This window comes from Mytilus edulis, chromosome 2 (assembly GCF_963676685.1).
Source record: "Mytilus edulis chromosome 2, xbMytEdul2.2, whole genome shotgun sequence".
Taxonomy (NCBI): domain Eukaryota; kingdom Metazoa; phylum Mollusca; class Bivalvia; order Mytilida; family Mytilidae; genus Mytilus; species Mytilus edulis.
In genome coordinates, this window is record NC_092345.1 from 55,684,874 (window position 1) to 55,702,890 (window position 18,017).

General features: G+C 33.2%; 3 protein-coding genes across 10 annotated transcripts; 1 reads left to right on the forward strand and 2 right to left on the reverse strand.

Moving 5' to 3' along the window:
• Positions 1-5,108: 5,108 nt before the first annotated feature.
• LOC139510921 (uncharacterized) lies at positions 5,109-6,047 on the reverse strand. Its single transcript, XM_071297473.1, has one exon. The coding sequence runs from the start codon at positions 6,045-6,047 to the stop codon at positions 5,109-5,111; it is 939 nt and encodes a 312-aa protein (XP_071153574.1).
• A 179-nt stretch (positions 6,048-6,226) lies between these two features.
• Positions 6,227-10,176, reverse strand: LOC139512462 (uncharacterized). Of its 8 annotated transcripts, none has more exons than XM_071300077.1 (2): positions 9,122-10,176; positions 6,227-8,726 (listed from the first exon to the last, which is right to left on the reverse strand). In XM_071300077.1, the coding sequence occupies exon 2, from the start codon at positions 7,489-7,491 to the stop codon at positions 6,481-6,483; it is 1,011 nt and encodes a 336-aa protein (XP_071156178.1). In that variant the 5' UTR covers positions 7,492-8,726; positions 9,122-10,176; the 3' UTR covers positions 6,227-6,480. The 8 variants fall into 4 exon arrangements, with proteins under 8 accessions (XP_071156178.1, XP_071156180.1, XP_071156176.1 ...); XM_071300075.1 differs by having other exon boundaries at positions 9,119-10,176; XM_071300074.1 differs by having other exon boundaries at positions 8,989-10,176.
• A 2,929-nt stretch (positions 10,177-13,105) lies between these two features.
• On the forward strand, positions 13,106-17,652 carry LOC139512463 (uncharacterized). The gene is made up of 3 exons (XM_071300082.1): positions 13,106-13,452; positions 13,785-13,928; positions 15,987-17,652. Exons 1-3 carry the CDS (start codon positions 13,245-13,247, stop codon positions 16,142-16,144), a joined length of 510 nt encoding a protein of 169 aa, XP_071156183.1. The 5' UTR covers positions 13,106-13,244; the 3' UTR covers positions 16,145-17,652.
• Positions 17,653-18,017: the final 365 nt, after the last annotated feature.

Genomic DNA, 18,017 nt, shown 5'->3' on the forward strand with positions numbered 1-18,017 from the left:
GAGAGTAGTTTGAGAGGAACAGGAATTTATCTTTTCAACAAGTCACTTCCATACCAATACAGTAAGCGTGACACTCTCTCCATACAAAGCATCTGATTTAACCGAAATACTGTCGCTGTGGCTGTGAATATAGACCCCACATAGCTGAACGGACGTCCTACAGTAGAAGTGTTTTACTGCTATCACAAAAGACCAAAAGAATACATATGTCTGCACCTCTATTGTCCTTGTTTTGAAGAGAACAGTCCTAAAGGAAAAGTCCAGACCAACATTTCCTCTCCAAAAGTCAAAACTGAAAAAAAAAATTACTTGTACATGTATTAATGAATAGAAACTTATTTATCCGAGTATAATGTTTTCCATTCATCTACACTGAATTTGAATTTAGAGATCGCAACTTTATAATAAATGATAACGTTTGGTTCTATATTGAATACTTTATATCCCATCGAACTAGAGATAAAGGATACAACATATTCAGTTAAGTCTGCATCATATCTTGACTTACATCTAATTGACAATGAGAGTCGGTTGAAAACAAAACTTTACGACAAAAGTGATGATTTCAGCTTTCCAATTGTGACCTTTCCATTTCTGAGAAGCGACATTCCAGCAGCACCTGCATACAGGGTATATATCTCCCAATTGATACGATATTCCCGTGCTTGTTTTTCCTATCATGATTTTCTTGATATAGGGTTGCTGCTCACAAGGAAGCTATTAAACCAAGAGTTCCAAATGGTGAAGATGAAATCATCCCTTCGTAAATTTTACGGACGCCATCAGGAGTTTATTGACAGTTTTCACAGATGATATCGGATATGTTCCTCACGTTGTAACTACAATCCCCTTCCCTTTCATGACTTTGACCTACCGATTTAGACTATTTACCGGATGTGTTATAACATGACCAACACGACGGGTGCCACATGTGGAGCAGGATCTGCTTACCCTTCCGGAGCACCTGAGATCACCCTTAGATTTTGGTGGGGTTCGTGTTGCTTATTTTTTATTTTTCATGTTGTGTCATGTGTACTATTGTTTGTCTGTTTGTCTTTTTCATTTTTAGCCATGGCCTTTTCAGTTGATTTTCGATTTATGAGGTTGACTGTCCCTTTGGTATCTTTCGTCCCTCTTTTAAAAAGAGAATTACAACCATAGTAGTAACACGTGATTAAAGATCCGAGTTATGCTACTTTGTCAGACGAATAAAAAATTGAAAACAGCACGTTTAAGAATTTCTTGCGTCAGAAGTGCTTTTCTGGATTTACCTTCACCAGGAACGCTCAAAGCCAAACATTTGAAATTCAAAGATAGATAAGTATCGAAAATAGTTGAAGAGCTGTTTGTCAAAAATAACTAAAATAAATAGCAAAATTCATCTAAAGCCAACTTTGCCTGAGGGAGTTGAAACCTTAGTTTCATAATAATTTTTTAAATTAATAAACTTTAAAAACACCAAACATGAGCACATCTTTAACTAATGAAGTGATAGAGAATTCAATTTTATGTTATCAAGCACACCAAGAAATTACTACAAGTTTATTAGTAATATACTCAGGTACACATTGTTTGCAACTAAAGCATTACTTCGGATGACCTCATTCAGGTCATACTCGTAAAAAGGTAAGCTATGATTTTCTATTGCAATTATAAAATACAGTACTAATTAGAAGTGCATTGGTGTATAATTCAAACTTAATTGAATTAAAGTTGTCTTTCTTGCTTCAGAAATCAGTAATATAGTAGGACTAACGATTTGATTTTGATTCTTTTGTCTTTTTAATGCAACATTTAAGCACCGCATTTTGGCTATTTCGTGGCGGCCAGTTTTTATTGGTGGAGGGAGCCGGAGTGCCCGGAGAAATCCACCGACCCTCGATAGGAAAACTGTCAACCCTAGTCAATTAAAATTGGAGTCGAGTGCAACAGCAAAAGCGGGGTTCGAACTCAATAGCACAGTGTTGACTGGCTAGTGATTACAGTAGTAATTACTTAGACCACTCGGCCACCGAAGCCCCTAGGACTTATGAATAACATGGCAAACGTTATCGTACATGTGACAAACAATTTCAATAGCGCTCGAATCGAAATTGTTAGAAACTCTAATCAAATACGAAATTGAACAGCACTTAAACCTTGAAATTTCTTTCTAAACCTTGTGGGAAAATACAACTCTTACGTTCTATATTCTTTCTTTTCCAATCCATAGCAAGATTTTAATGACTTGTTATCTGTAAACGTTGATGATCAATGAAACATACATACACATAATTGACATAGCTGTTGCGATACTGAGGCAACTTGGTCTCGTCCTAGTCTGCATTGCTTGCGTAGCAGGATTGTTTTCAATCTTCCTCAAGGTTATGAAAAGGAATATTCACTCAAGTACCATTGCCTAATCTTCTTGAAAGTGATTTCATTATAGTTTTGTATTAGAGTATATTCTCTCAGACAATATTCGCTCCTCAGCAAAAAAAAAAGAAGAACTAGTATCTCAATTGTTTGTAAAACAATTGAAAGGTCTTTCCTGTAAAAGTGATGTTTTCGTAATGTTCTTTGTACGACCTTTCGTTTGATATACGACAAGCATACCTTTTGAAACTTTTCGCTTTTTACACTTGATGACCTCATCCGTCTACATTTTTGAGATCGGAATTATGATATATGTAACACGGGGTAGATGAGCTTTCATTTGATATGCGACAACGCCATGTTCTAAAAAGTTTGATTTTTGCACTTAATAACCCCATCCAACTAATTTTGGGAATTTGATATTTCAAATGTACACATAATGACCTTTCATTTGATATACAACAACCCTATCGTAAAAGAAAATTTATTTTTTGCACTCAATGACCCCATTCAACCAATTTTTGGGGGACATCAATTTGAAATTTGAAATGTACGCTTTATGTTCTTTCATTTGATATGCGACAACCTTACCATATGAGAAATTTGAATTTTTGCACTAAATGACCCATCCTTCCACCTGGGATGAAAAAGAGGTTTAAATTTTTCATTTTTAAGTAGAGTTTATCGAGACCTTCAATTTGATATATCAGATGACCTCTTTTGACAAAGTGTCAAAAATGATGCAATATCAAAGTTCTGTATATAAAGTTAGGAGCTGCCGGAAGTCGTCTATAAAGCATTTCTTTACAAAATGTGTATCAAATTAAACAAGTTTCAGATATAATTTATAAAACAAGCAGAATTTGATATTTCAATTGAAAAATACAAACTGCCCTACACTAAAAAATAAATAAGTCGCACAGCGGGATGGGTCCGCAGAAATTTGGAGTCAAACGAAATTCACGGGCAAATCATGCATACAAAATACAAAGTCAATGCAAAACATGAAAATTTCAAAATGATTTTTTGGTGTTTTTTTCAATGGAATGTTTTTGGTATTTGGTCAAACATATAACTATGTTAACCTCTTCAATTTCTTAAACATTTTAAGTGGTAAGCTGTTGTTGATTCAGAAATACATACCACAGCTCGCAAAATTTCAAACTGCATTATCTCTAAAACGACAATAGATATCTCAAATCTGTTAAATGGTAAATGATCTACAGTTGAAGGACAACATTATAGAAAAAGAATTGGGACAACCACCATTCAACTCAGGACTACTTGACCTTTCAAATATCACAAGGTCAAGGTCATAGTATAATGTGAAGGTCAAGGTGAAATTTCATCATGACCTGACATTGACCTCAAATTGAAGGTCTGGAATTACTGATCATCTTTGCAGTTTATAGTAGGTTGATATCTGTTACCTTTAAAAAGATATACACACAATACTATACTTTTAAGAATCATCCCGTTGTAACTTTTGAAAAGACGGTCGGACATTTTTGGGCTTATTGTATAAAATGTAGACCTCGTCGAGAAGAACATTTTATACGCTGTATGTATGCAGGAAAGTCTTATCGTTTTCCTAATATGTAAGCTTGAAATTGCAGCGTAATTTTTTTTGCACTCGGTGACCTTTGACCTTGGGTGCATATTAAAGGTCATATAGATTTAAGATTATTGGTGAAGGTTACAAGTCTCTATGACTTTCGGTTCTCGAATATAAATTTTTGAAAAAATCTTTTTAATTTTTAAAGGTAAATAACTCCTTATAAGGGTTAATAACAAATTAATTGTTTATGTTTATAAACATTGCCATCTGTTTTAATACATGCTGTCACTTTCAATTTAATTCTATCTCTAATACTTTTTGAAAAAAATGCAAATGAAAGAAATTGCTTCAAGGGGATATAACTCTCAAAGTAGATGATGAAATCCTATGCAACCTCATATGGTAATACATCATGATGAGATCTACCTATTGTCCAAATAAAGTCATGATATCTTTTAACACATTTTGGGGGGACCATGTTGAAAAAAATCAATAAAAGGGAGGTAACTTCTTAAGGGGAAGGTGAAATCCTACAAAAGTTCATCTGGTAAAAGTTCATGTTGAGCTCTATCGATGGTTTAATTTTGGTATTGATAACTCCAATAGAAGCGGTAGGAGGGCGAGCCAAACAAATGCTGGAAGAAAAAAAAGAAAAAAAAAAACATTAGAAAAACAATAAGGTCTTTCCCATGTATGGGAAAGACCTTAATGAACAAATAAAACAAAAGGAAAGTAAATAATGGTATTGAACATCTGCTTTCTCATTGTGTCCTAACAATGCATCTACTTGATACAATATAAATTTTACTAAATAGACACAACAATCAAATTATACTACAATAACATCACAAATAACTGTATTTCTTAATATATAGTTATAAGTTTACTGTCTCATATATATAAATGCAATGGGAGATTTTAATATAACATTTCTGGCAAGCTGTGTTCTGTCAACAGCCTCTCAGTAAACAGATGGATTCCTGGTTTTAGGTTGTCCTTGTGTCAGCTTGTATGAGCGTCATAATTCACCTTTCCCGTTTGTCCACTGTTTCCATATAACATGAACTGTTATTCTTTATGCGATATGTAATGAGCTGTGACCCACAAGCTCTGTACAAAATATAAAATAATAAACGCAGTAATTCATTCTCTAAAATATGTCATTACATGATCAGTTGTGGTACAGATAAAATGACTAAAGGTTAGAAATTTGACCTGATTGTCTAATATACAATTTGAATGCATCGGATTTCCATCTACCTAAAGTTCTAATGGTTTCTGTGGACAATCCTTTTGCAAAGCCTATCCTGAAACTATGAGGTTTGTAATATGCTCTGCTGAGCCCACAAAAGTTTAAAGCATCATTCAAAGCATGTTGAAATAATTGTCTAGAAACAGCTTCTCCACTGGAGTTGAGAAATAATGGACCTGTTGTATTATTTCTCAAAGTTAAGTAGTTTGTAAGTGCTGTTACTGCACACATATTGTCATTTTTATTCTTAGCTATTTCTAAGTGGAATTGTTTTCCATTTGAATGTTTGAAGTCCATGAAAGTGATGACTGCTTTCTTGTGTAAGACAACAGCTTGACTTACACTAATAACGTGATTGTAATTTTTGTTGTTGACTGTCATCTCACCGATTCTTAAAAGAGCATGGTATGCTAGGGTGAACATTGCTTTGAATAGCAGTTGATCATACTTATTAGATATTGTCTGTTTCAATGCATCTACTAATTGATTCAAAATCGTACTAGTGATTGGAAGTCTCATATCTTGATTTCTTCCCTTGTGCACTGATTTCAGTACCTTATCCATAATGAATGAATCCGTTGGATCAGGCCAATTATTAATTTTGTGTGTAAAACCAATAGCTGAGATGTATGTTGAGATAGAACTTGCAGCAAGTTCTTTGGATTTCAAATGGGCTATAAATAGTATGAGATCTGCACTAGTAAGTGGTAACTGAAATTTTATGCCATATTCTTCAGCAAAACTCTTATAGTGTATACATGCTCTTCCATAAGTTTTTTGTGAGGAGTCGGATAAAATGTTGTTAAAAATTTGATTCAAGGGTTCCTGTAGCTTGGCAAATCTGGTAGATTTGGAACTGATTTGGGAACAGTGTCTGCCCATGGTGCTAACCGATGAAATTTCTGTACCTGTTGACGAGAAAGTGCATCTGCCAATACATTTTTTGAACCATATATGTGTTTTGCCTTAAAGTTCACATTGTTTCTTAAGCAGTGTAGAACTAGTCTCCTTATGAGAAACATGATTAAAGCATCTTTAGATGTTTGTTTATTGATTAAATCTATATTGTCTGTATGAAAATATATGCATTGGTTTTTAATTTGGTGTCCCCATATTTCTACTGCCAAGACTATTGGATATAGTTCTAAAAAGGCAATATTTTGCTTTTGCCATTTTGCGTCCCATTTGCCTAAGAACCACTGTGCACCAAACAAAGCACCATAACCTAATGTACCGGAGGCATCTGTAAACAAATGTAGTTGATCAGATGTTAACCAACGATCTGATAAAATCAATGACTTCCTGTTAAAGTTCCTTAAAAATTTTGCCATGTATTTAGATCTTGCTGAACCGATTTTGTCATTCGTATTCTATGGAAGGATTTTTTAACCCCTATTGTTAAGTCTATAAGTCTTCTGAGGAATGCCCTTCCTGGGATGACAACTGCACAAGCAAAGTTGAGTGTACCAATGATAGATTGAAGTTCCCTCAATGTAATTTTTTCCTTTTGTAACACCACAGTTATAATATTGTTGCATTTATCGAGCTTATCAATGTGAAGTCTTACTTTCATCAACTGAGTGTCTATTTCGTAACCAACAAAACTCATGACTTGGGATGGCTGGAATGTTTTTTCCTTAGAAATTGGTATACCCATATCTTTACAAATTGCAAGAAAACGATTTAATTTTTTCTTACACCCATCTTCGGTTTTATCGACTATCATGAAATCATCTAAAATATGCACCATGTGTGTAATCAGTAGTTTCTTCCTTGCAATCCATTCAATTGCTGAGCTAAATTTCTCAAAAATTTTACAACTAGAACTACAACCCATTTGTAGATTTTTATCGTAATAGTATTTCCCCTCCCACATGAAGCCAAATAGTTTGTATTGTGATTTTGTTATGTTTATAATTCTAAATGCACTGGATATGTCAGTTTTTGCACAAAAACTTGTTCTTCCTACTGTCTTAATCAGTTCTATTGCATCCTGAATGGAAGCATACTGTACACTGCAATTGTCTTGTGGTATATTGTCATTGATTGATGAGCCTTCAGGGAAGGATAAGTGGTGGATCATTCTATATGTCCCAGGCATTTTCTTTTCTGCTAGTCCCAAAGGGGATAATTGCATTTCTGTAAAAGGTTTTACATCAAAAGGGCCAACAAATCTATTCGCATTAATTTCATTTTGAATTTTTTGTCTCACAATCTCCGGTTTTGTCTTTGCTGATAATAAATTATCAACTGTATTATGATTAACAGAACACCTGAATCCAACATCGAATCCAAATTTAAAGCCGTTAACCAAATAATTGTACATTTTTATATTATATCCTTTTAACCAATATCCAAGCCTATCAACCTTGACTGGTGTATTGCTATGAAAATTATATTTAACCTCATTTTCTAGTGGGGACAGTTTTTTCTGTCCTTGGGGAAGAGGTGTCGTCTCTGTTATTAGATACGGAGGGACCACGAAAGGGCTGGTTATTCCCACCTTGTATCTTTTTTATGTTGTTACTGTTTTGTGTGAACTTGTAGGGTAGCCGAACCGGTTTTTTACATGCTGAAAATGAGTGGTTAAAACCACAGTTAAAACATCTGTGCTGAAACTTGCATTTATCATTGAACTTGCACCCTAAACCCTTATGAAAAGAAAACTCCAACTGGCCAGCGAGTATTTCCACTTTTGTTATTGTCATTCCCAGTTTTCAGGTTTCCTTGTAGTTTAGCTCTCATATACAGTTCTAGGTGTGTACACCCCCATGGCGCTTCTCCTCTTTCTATTAATTTCCTAAATTCTATATCATACATTTGCCAGTTCCCCCCTTCTCGTGACATTTCCAGGATTATTTCCATGTGGTGGGGAATTACAGACCCTAATTTAGGGTTTTTAGTGCAAATTATTGCCGTGAATTTGTTCCAGGCTGATAGCCATTGGTTTAGAGTTAATGTTTTCTTGTTCTGTTCTTCAGTAATGGACAATTCAGGGTTGTCAGCCCCATGAACCAGTTGTAGTCTGTATTTTGTCTCATCATTTTCTAATAGGGCGTGGAAGTTGATGTATTGTCCCGCCCAGATTTGTTGTTTAATTTTATCTGGTATGTTTCCCCCAGGTTTGAGGGAGCAACTTACAAAGGCTGATTGACCCCCAATAATTTGTTTGTCAACGGTTGGTTGTACAGCCAGAACCTCTGGACTGACAACTACAATGTTATTGTCATTGTTTTGCTCTCCACTACCTTGTATATTTCTGTTCAGATTTTCCACGTGATGTTGTACTTCAGCCTCCTGAACGTCTGAATTGCCATTATTTTTTGAAGCTATCTTGTCGAAAATTTCTTCCATTCTCCTTTCCATACGGCTAGCTACCCTTTCTGTGACACGATTGGTTAACTCCTCCATGACATCTGGGGACATAACTGTTGGATTATTTGGAGGATTTGGAGGCCCACTTGGCCTCACAGTTGAATTTTGCTTTCTCTGGGCAGCCGTCTTCATTTTCTTAATGGCACCTGCCACTCCAAACGAGGCTTGTCTTTTGGGAGGCATTGTCTAGAATATACTAATGCAAAATTAATACGATACTTCCAATATAGTATTTTTCATTTATAATAGGCCTATAATTTTTTTTTAATTTAATTTGTCTATTTGTTTTTCTTTATATTTCAGCCTGATTATTCATGTTAATCTGTTTAAATAATTAAATCTGGAGATACTCCCCAGTTAAAATTGTTTGTGTTAGATGTAAAAAGCATTCTGCTGTAAAAAAAAAAAATTATATATAATTTTCTATTGTTTACTATGCATGACCTACTTTATTGTCATTGTTATAAAAGTCAAGACTGGTAATAATGTGCTGTGTACTCTGATATCAATCAAAACAGTAATATGTGGGTTTGATATGTAAATTTGTGTGTTAACGTGTATTTATATATGGTAAGTACTACTCGAAACATGATTATGCATCATAATGTCGATTGTCATTCTGTTGCGAGTATCCACCGGAAGTTTACAAAATATTACAAAATTTTCAAATGCGGTTCAGATACGTGTTAATTTCCGTTTTCTGATTTAATCTCTTTGCAGGCATAGATAATTGCTCCTCTTACTGACTTGTATATATGGTATTGACCTTTTGTATTCAGATGTACTCCATCGGAATTAAATTTATCTTTGCATGAATTTTTATGTGTGGTGTCGAAGGAAAATCTTTTGTTATGATCCCAAAAGATAAATTTCGATGATTTTTCAACCTCGATTTTTATAATGTTATTTATTTTTTGTGCTTTTTCGAAAGACATATTCTTGTATTCTCTATCTCTGACGCTATCTTTCATTAATCTGAAATTATCCCGTGGAAAGCGTGGCATGATGGCACATATTACTACTCGTCGCACGCCATACGTATTTGTCAGGATCGAACAAAAACTTATCATTTTATATGCCACTTCCTCAACCGACGTGTCCTCTACTACATCGTTACCACCAGCTAGTAGAACAACACAATCGGGTTTAATAAGTTTAACTATGCCCAAGTCGAACTTCATCATTTTATGAATAGTTCTTCCTCCTACGCCATGCCACTCCACATTTGAAGTTTTTATCAAATTAAAGTCTAAATGGTGTCTATGATCGTGTCCTGCTTTCAGGTAGTTGTGAAGCCGATGGCAAATGGAATGACATAGTATGAGTGTGTTTAAAGGCATGCTTAGATAAACATATAAAAATATATATGAAATTGAATGTCACCAAATTTCTGTACTTGTTTCTCCTTCGGCAGCAATTTGGAAAAGAGGCTGGATATTCAAACATGTGCTTGTAGCAGCGCCCCCTTTCAATTAAAGAATTCCAGAGAGTTTCAAGTCAGATAATAACATATGTACCTACTTAACTATTTTTACATATTTCCAAAAATTTACAGAACATGATAACACAAGACTGAATACAATAAAAATTAACAGTCTTTATTTGTGCCATAAAGTCACCTATGCTGCACATAAGTGTATTTTCTTATTGTTCCTTTTTAAAGTTTCAAATAAATGTCTTAAAGATTCTTTTAAGATCAATGAAACTAAACTTCTTTCTTTTGTGTTCATTCTTCGTTTTGCTGAGGAGCGGGTAGAGAGAACATATACTTAAGAAAAACTATTTGAATAACTTTTAGTAAAGCATTGTAGGAAACAATGGCACTTGTTAGTCATTAACTTAATGAAAATTGAAATATTTCGTTCTACGTAAATACTACCGACTAGGACGAGAACAAACCTGCCTCAGCTATAGCCACAGCTTTGTCACTTGTGTGTATTAAAATCTCATTGGTCAACATTTCGAACAGAGATACATTTAAAACTAGAAATAAAATATAAAAAGCAAAGGAACAGTATTTTATTCCTGTTCTTCCATTTTTTCTACTTCCTTCTTTTTGTGTGTGTGTTTTTGTTGCTTTGCATGTAATCATTTTGTTTCCTTAGTGAATACCATATCCTGATTTTCGTTTCCATTGAAATGGTGTCAAGAGTGTAAAACTTTAAATTGTAATATAACGAAATAGTTTCCAATTGCACCTATTTTGACTGTTTTTTTCACCTGGGTTTTTTGAATGATACAGACAAAAGTTTCAATTCAGTGTTTATTTTGTAGACGTGTCCTTCTTAACTATACAGTTACAACATCATAATTTTGAATTGGTATTGAATTATGGAAAAATGGACTTGAACCGACCGACCTCCTTACAATCCATGATTCTGAACTGAGTACCCAAATTGCATCCAATATCTTCTTTAATTTGAACTTGATAAAATTTCTTCTTTTATTTGATGTAAACAAATTATTTAAATATTAAATCAGATATCTTATTTTTTTGGAAATTAAAATAGATTGATATGATTCATTTTACATGATAATCATACTGAAGGACATTTATAAAAGAATTATTTATAGATACTTACATTAAATTTTTCCTTTTTTTATTATTGGTGTTGTTTGGTATTTTTTGTATGCGTTTATATAATATTAGTCATCACCAGTGTCTGAACAGAAAGTTAATGATCCAGGGGTATGTCAAAGAAATTCTGGTCCTTTTTCTAAAAAAAAATCATCTAAAGATACCAAGACCTTGTCGATAAATATTCCTTATTAATTTAACATATAATATACGATGGTCTTAATGTATAGAATCTAGGTACTGCATTGTTTTTCATCTTAATAACGTATTATAGTATTCTTTTATTTGCTTTGACAATTATAACTTTTAATGCTAAGTCGACTGTAGTTTTCGTAATATCGATTTGACGTGGCTCCGTACTTATACGACCCGTCATTGTGTTGTTGTGCTAGAGTAAGTTTCCGTATTCTTGTCTTTCAATTAGATTATTTGCATTGTTTGTATGACTTTTTGTTTTTCTCTGTTGACATATTTGTGTGTTCTTATAGTGATTAAGATTATAACAAAATGTTAAATATTTTTAATATTTTTAGCTATTATGTCTGTTTGTTTTGTTCACACCTCGTTGTCAAAACAATGGAATTATATGTGGCTGTCATGCATGTTAAGCTAGCTTTAAAACCAGATTTAAATTCTCCCTCGCCATGCTCGTCCGAATTTACTAAAATCCTTGGTATGATAAATAAAACAAAACTCTAGCTATAGGTTTAGATGCTCGCAGTAACTTTTCTAGTAAGCAATGTTTAATAACATTATAATCCAACATATTATAAGTACAAACACAATTGTCCAATACATTTAAATGGGCTGAAATAAAACTTGGTATTATAATCATATACATTATGATATGACAATAAACTGCAAACTGACTGTCGTAGTTACTGTGAGCACTTTCGATGCACTGACACCCACAAGTGTTCTTTCTTAATATAACGGAACCCCACCTTTTAAACCGCCATTTTTCACGTGCATATATTACCCATATATATATTTATAACCAAAAGAAGAACCCGTTATACAACTACTCTCACTAACCAGTTTTGAACTTAAAAATAGTATAACTATAACACAGGGGAAACTCCAAGTCATAACGAAAAGAAATTTAAATAATCCACCATTTTCTACATAAGAAAATGCCTGTATGACAATTGTTATCTATATGTTTGATTTGTTTGAGAATTTGATTTCGCCATTTTCTTAAGGACTTTCCGTTTTAAGAATTATCCTCGGAGTTCGATATATTTTTTATTTTACTTTTTTTCTTATTTATTAATTTACCGTTTCCTTAAAGTCATATGAAACGAGTGACTGTTGAAAAATGATGTTAATCCAATTCTCGAACCATGGATGCAAAAAGCTTTTTATTTGCATGAACTATCTATGTATTAATACATGAATGTGATGTCTTGCTGTATGTTTGTGTTGTAAATGCATCTGATGTTATTAAATAAATTTTTTTATTTATTTAATATTTGTCAGTTAAATATCTCTTCTTATATGATTACTTTACTTTACTTTTTAAAGTTGTGTCTTAAGGTTACAAACTTCTCAAATTTATGTAAGTTAATACGAGTTTTAAGCAAGCGAGTGTGACTTCAGGCTGGATTGTGTGTTGTTCTTGTATATATTGAGGACATTTTGATAATACGCCATTCCTCATGGCTTTTGAAAAAACCATTAAGCAAGGTGTTTTAAGCAGTTATTAAAACACTTATTTTGCCTTAAAATATCAAACTACTTATCGGAACAGATTTTGCAGACTAAGCAGTCCTTTATTTTGTCATGGTTTATTTCAGTGTAAGGCAACTTCAATCCAAACATTGTTTTCTACAAACAGGACAACTCAATTAAATAGGTAACCCTAAAAAATATTTACAAAGAATCAGAACACATTGCAAACATGGAACAAATGACAATTAAACATATTCAGGATCATTTCTGAGAATTTTGTATAAACTGTCATGTACGGAAAAACTCGGTCATGAAATTTTTAAAACACCCATGTATAAGGAAGTATTTATTCTTCGCACTTCTTTAAGCTTGATGCATACATAGTATAAATATCTACTGAACAAGCTTATTCAGGTATTTAAGTTATATGGTGCGGACGCAATCAACATCGGACCATGGGTTTATTTGATGGAATTTCGAAATTTATTCTTGTATCAGCAATTTTGACTGCTGTTGGATTTCTTGTACATTTGATCGGTTATGGAGCACCGTACTGGTTAAAAATTGGTGATCTTAATACAGGACTTTGGAAATATTGTTTTGGCAGCCAATGTATTAATACAGTTAGCGAGCCTTTCAAAAATACATTTGCAATATACGAAGGTTTGTATTACTTTATTAATTCAAGTCGTCAATAATTGTATCTAATGAAATAATTACAATTTTCTTTTCGTCTTGATATCTTTCAATTTCTGTAGAAAGCCTCTTTTTTTAAATCATTTCACAGGAATTCTATAATATAATTCACTCTTTATTGTCCATGTTTAAAACATTGCCTCGGGTCTGCAAGATCAGATTATTATATACGGGACGATACACGTTAATTTCAAGCGTATACGTCATTGACTTAAAAAAGGGGCTTCTCAAAACCCCGAATGGTCTCAACTTAAAGTGTAAATAATTGCTCTAAATTAAAGTGCAGTGTTTGTTTTCAGGATGGTTGGCGGCAGTTCAAGCCTTTGAGACACTTGCCTTTCTAGCCAATCTAGCGACAATGGCCGTTATGGGACTAAGATTTACAGTCATGAAAGAGCAGAAGATATTGCCAATTGGCATCTTTATATTTCAGTTTGCTTCAGGTTGTATATGTAACATGAAGATAGACAGGTCATTGCTAGTTGACCGAACTGACATCTATTTTTTTCGTTTGACCTGATCTTTAACAAACATTCTTCAAAGTCTATATATGCGCACTTGACAAAGCTCTTCAGTGGACTCTTTTGTATTGACAAGGAGTTCTGTATTTAACTATATACACCACATTACACTAAATAGGTTTAGCTTTGAGTCATTATATGTGATTTGTGTTACTTCAAGCGTTGTATTGTTTCTCGTAAATTAATTTTTTAGTTTGCTCTGATATTTTTCCCTGGTCGCGGTCTTTTCTATTATTCCTTCTACAGTGTCTCACAAGATTGTGCAATATAAACGACCCCGGTTTTGAATAAACATTTATACTTTTCATGTTGAAAATAGGCAGATCGATCATATTTTGCTTCATTTTCACTGCTTGCGTTTTGGGTTAAATTGTGAGGATAACTTTTACAGTTAAATAATATTAGCTTTTAACTTAAGTTTTTGTGAATTAAAAGACCTTTAGTATGATTTTTTAAACTGTTTTGTTAAAATATTTGAAATAGGCTCTCTCCGCGATATAGCCTTTTGTTAAGGAATCGCCATTTGATTGGTTATTCAATTTACTGTATAATTAAGACTTGATAATGCTATGTTTTGTAAAAATACACAAGAATGTAAATTATAATTCACGAATGATTCTCTTTAAAATGATAACTTTTTCAAAGGATGGAAACACGTGATCTGCAAAATTTCGAAAATTTCTAAAGAATGCGATTTTTTGATAATGTTAACATTCTCAAAAAGAACTGGCAATCAGACCTTTCAACGATGAAAATAACACGAATGTTTATGTTTCAAGTAACTTTCGATAAATCTGACATAACATATATAAGATCATTGTTTTTAATCATATTCATATAGCTTTGTTTTTAGACTTGTCCATTTAGCAAAAAAGAAACACTGAACAAAATATAATAGTAACTGAACAAAATATAATAGTAACCATAAATGTTAAAAAAAACACCACACCAAACAATGGTATTCTCTGTTAATTTCAGAGTGTAACTGTCTTTTTAAGGATGTAGTCAGGTAAAAAATAAAATCTTGAATTAAAAATTGTTACTTTGAAGAACATTAGGTAATGTTCAAAACAAGCTAAAGATTTTGATAAAAGAGGGACGAAAGATACCAGAGGGACAGTCAAACTCATAAATCGAAAATAAACTGACAACGCCATGGCTAAAAATGAAAAAGACAAACAGACAAACAATAGTACACATGACACAACATAGAAAACTGAAGAGTAAACAACACGAACCCCAACAAATACTAGGGGTGGTCTCAGGTGCTCCGGAAGGGTAGACAGATCCTGCTCCACATGTATATAAGTGTTGAACTCCTTTTGGAGATCCTTGATTTTAAAGAAATGGCGAGATAATGATGACTCGGACTTTAACTTTATATTTAGCATTGACATTAATTTGGGTCTCAAATCAATAGAAAAGATATCTAGAATCTACTTAAACTTTGGAAAATGACCTTGTATGAGCTGTATAATTATCATGTATAAGAAACATTAGTGATATGGGGACATAATATTTTATACTGTATAGTAGGAATGAAATCAAGGAGTCCGAACATCTGACTTGACTACATCCCTTAAGCAATTGATGCTACTTTAATAATAAATTCCAATGCCCAGTTCATATCAAATTAGTGTAATCAGTTATGTGTAAATTAAGAAGGGAGCAGTTGTATGACTACAGCACAACAATGAATCAAAATTCATCAAGTAATCACGCCGTGTCAGAATCTTATCACCTAATATTTTAATAAAAAAAGAGTACATCAAACTATTGTGATTGGTTTAGTAGGTCACCAACAATGGAAATTCAACCAATGACGTAGCGTTATTTTCATTTTGGTGTACAAACAATGAGGTTGCCGATAGTCCTTAGTTTTCTAACTTTAAATCAAAAGAGTTGCCACGTTTAAATATTTTTTTTTTCAATTATCTTCATATGAATAAATAAATATTTTATATCAATCTTTTATTTCAGTTGGTCTTACCCTTCTTGGTGTGATCATATATGGTGCCAAAAGTCCTTTATCTAACTATGGATATGCATTTGTTTTTGAGATTATATCTGCGATCATAATTCTTGTTGCTGGAGTCTTCAGTTTCTTGGATTGGAGAGGCGCTTCTGTACCTGCTTAAACAATAATACAATCATTGCAAGTTACATTCATTACTTTTGCTACTGAACTGCCGTGTATGAAGACTGTACTTTGACTAATAATAATTTACTGTTACAAATTGTGACTTTGGTGAGAGGGTGTAAACGTCAGAAATATTCACCCACTAACCATGAATGTTTCACTTAATATTCCAAATTATCGTCTTTTGAAAAGCATAGTGAACAATAGGATTTGATATTCTTGGATGTGTGAATTGCAAGAAAGTTGTCTTTAAACAAATATCGGTTTTTCTTTTGCCATTTTATCATTAAAGAGAACCTTTATGTTTGCATATTTAAAAAAAATGTATTCTTTATAGGGAGTGAATACAAATTTAAAAGCCAATAAAGCTTTATAGAAGACAGAATTTTGATTTTCCTTCATGTCGATTGAATCAATGCTAAAAAAAAACTGATGAAGCGAAACTTTCTTATTTACATAATCAGTAAAAAAGTAACAACTTTAACACCAGTCAGTCATATTATCACTATATATTGTTACGCTCTGGCCCTTGGCCTTATTTCATAAACTTAAACGTGTATTTTTCATCGTGTATAATTTGTGGCCTCCGTTTCACACTTCTCCATGCAGATGTCCCCGAGTACGCCTCGTATGGTATTTTTATGAGAGGAGTGGTTTACCTGTACTTAAACCTATCTAATGATTCTATTTAATTGATGTGTCATCTTCATTTAACGGTGCATTTGCCCAAATTTGTCTCAGTTTATCGTGACTTTCACTTGTCGGCGCCTTTCCTCATGTCTTGTTTTTCTTATGTACTACGTCATATTTATGGGCGGGGCCAAAGTATAAATAGCAAGGTTTGCGTGCACCGAGTAGGATTTTTCACCTCAATGCAGAACGATCGCAGAACTAAACTTGCAATCGAAATTATATTGCACCAAGCAAATTATATTTAAACTTATGCAGTAACATGACGCAAATTCATTTAAGATTTAACCAGAGATTGGTAATTGTTTATTCTGAAACTTTGTAAAGAGAATTTAATTCATTGTTCGGAGAATATCATAAAACCTGCGTCTGCCGTATTGCACCAAGTAGCGTACTCGGTGTTTACATTTTGGCTAGCACCAAGCAGATTTGCTCGGTGCTGCACCAAGTGGAATTACTTGGTGAAAAGTATTTTTCTTTAATAGAAAGCTTTTAGATATTTAAATATTAGTCTTTTATGATCCTTATAAAATTATGAGGTTAAAAATATATAACCTGCACCAAGCAGTATCTGAAATTATTTGCTCGATGTGCACCAAGTAAATTTCTAGCACCGACTAGATTCTTGCACCGACTAAATTGTTTGCACCGACTAGATTTCTTTGCACCAAATTATTATAATATAGCAGTTATGAATAAAATGTATCTTTGTTTATATTAAGATAACTCTATTCGTGTGTTTTATGAACTACTGTATCTGTTGTGAATTACTTCAGCTGAATTGATAATAATATTTAATACAATTTATGAACTCCATTATGGTTTTTATTATTACTTCCTTCACCAGAGGCCCACAAAAGTAACTACGGGTGTATATCCTGACAAGAAAACCCTGGAATGTTACAATGTATAAATATCTATGCAACATGTCTGACATATTGTTTTCATTTTTTTCTCGAAGAAATTTCTCAACATTTATATATGTATAATTATACTCTAAACATCAGCACAACAATGTTTAACCTGCAAAATTTGCCGGGATTCGTACTCGTACTATCGGGTACCGAGACAACACCGCATGCAATGTGTCCATGGCTCTAGACCACTCGGCCATGTAAACTGAACAAATAATTCAGCATTATGTGGCCTTGTGTGAGTTCCTTTCCTACTTAGTAGTATAG

Coding starts and splice junctions, on each gene's coding strand:
- LOC139512463 (XM_071300082.1), top strand. CDS start 13,245: ATGGGTTTATTTGATGGAATTTCGAAATTTATTCTTGTATCAGCAATT. Junction 13,453..13,784: donor TACATTTGCAATATACGAAG/GTTTGTATTACT, acceptor GTTTGTTTTCAG/GATGGTTGGCGGCAGTTCAA. Junction 13,929..15,986: donor TATATTTCAGTTTGCTTCAG/GTTGTATATGTA, acceptor CTTTTATTTCAG/TTGGTCTTACCCTTCTTGGT.
- LOC139510921 (XM_071297473.1), bottom strand. CDS start 6,047: ATGGGCAGACACTGTTCCCAAATCAGTTCCAAATCTACCAGATTTGCC.
- LOC139512462 (XM_071300077.1), bottom strand. CDS start 7,491: ATGTACAATTATTTGGTTAACGGCTTTAAATTTGGATTCGATGTTGGA.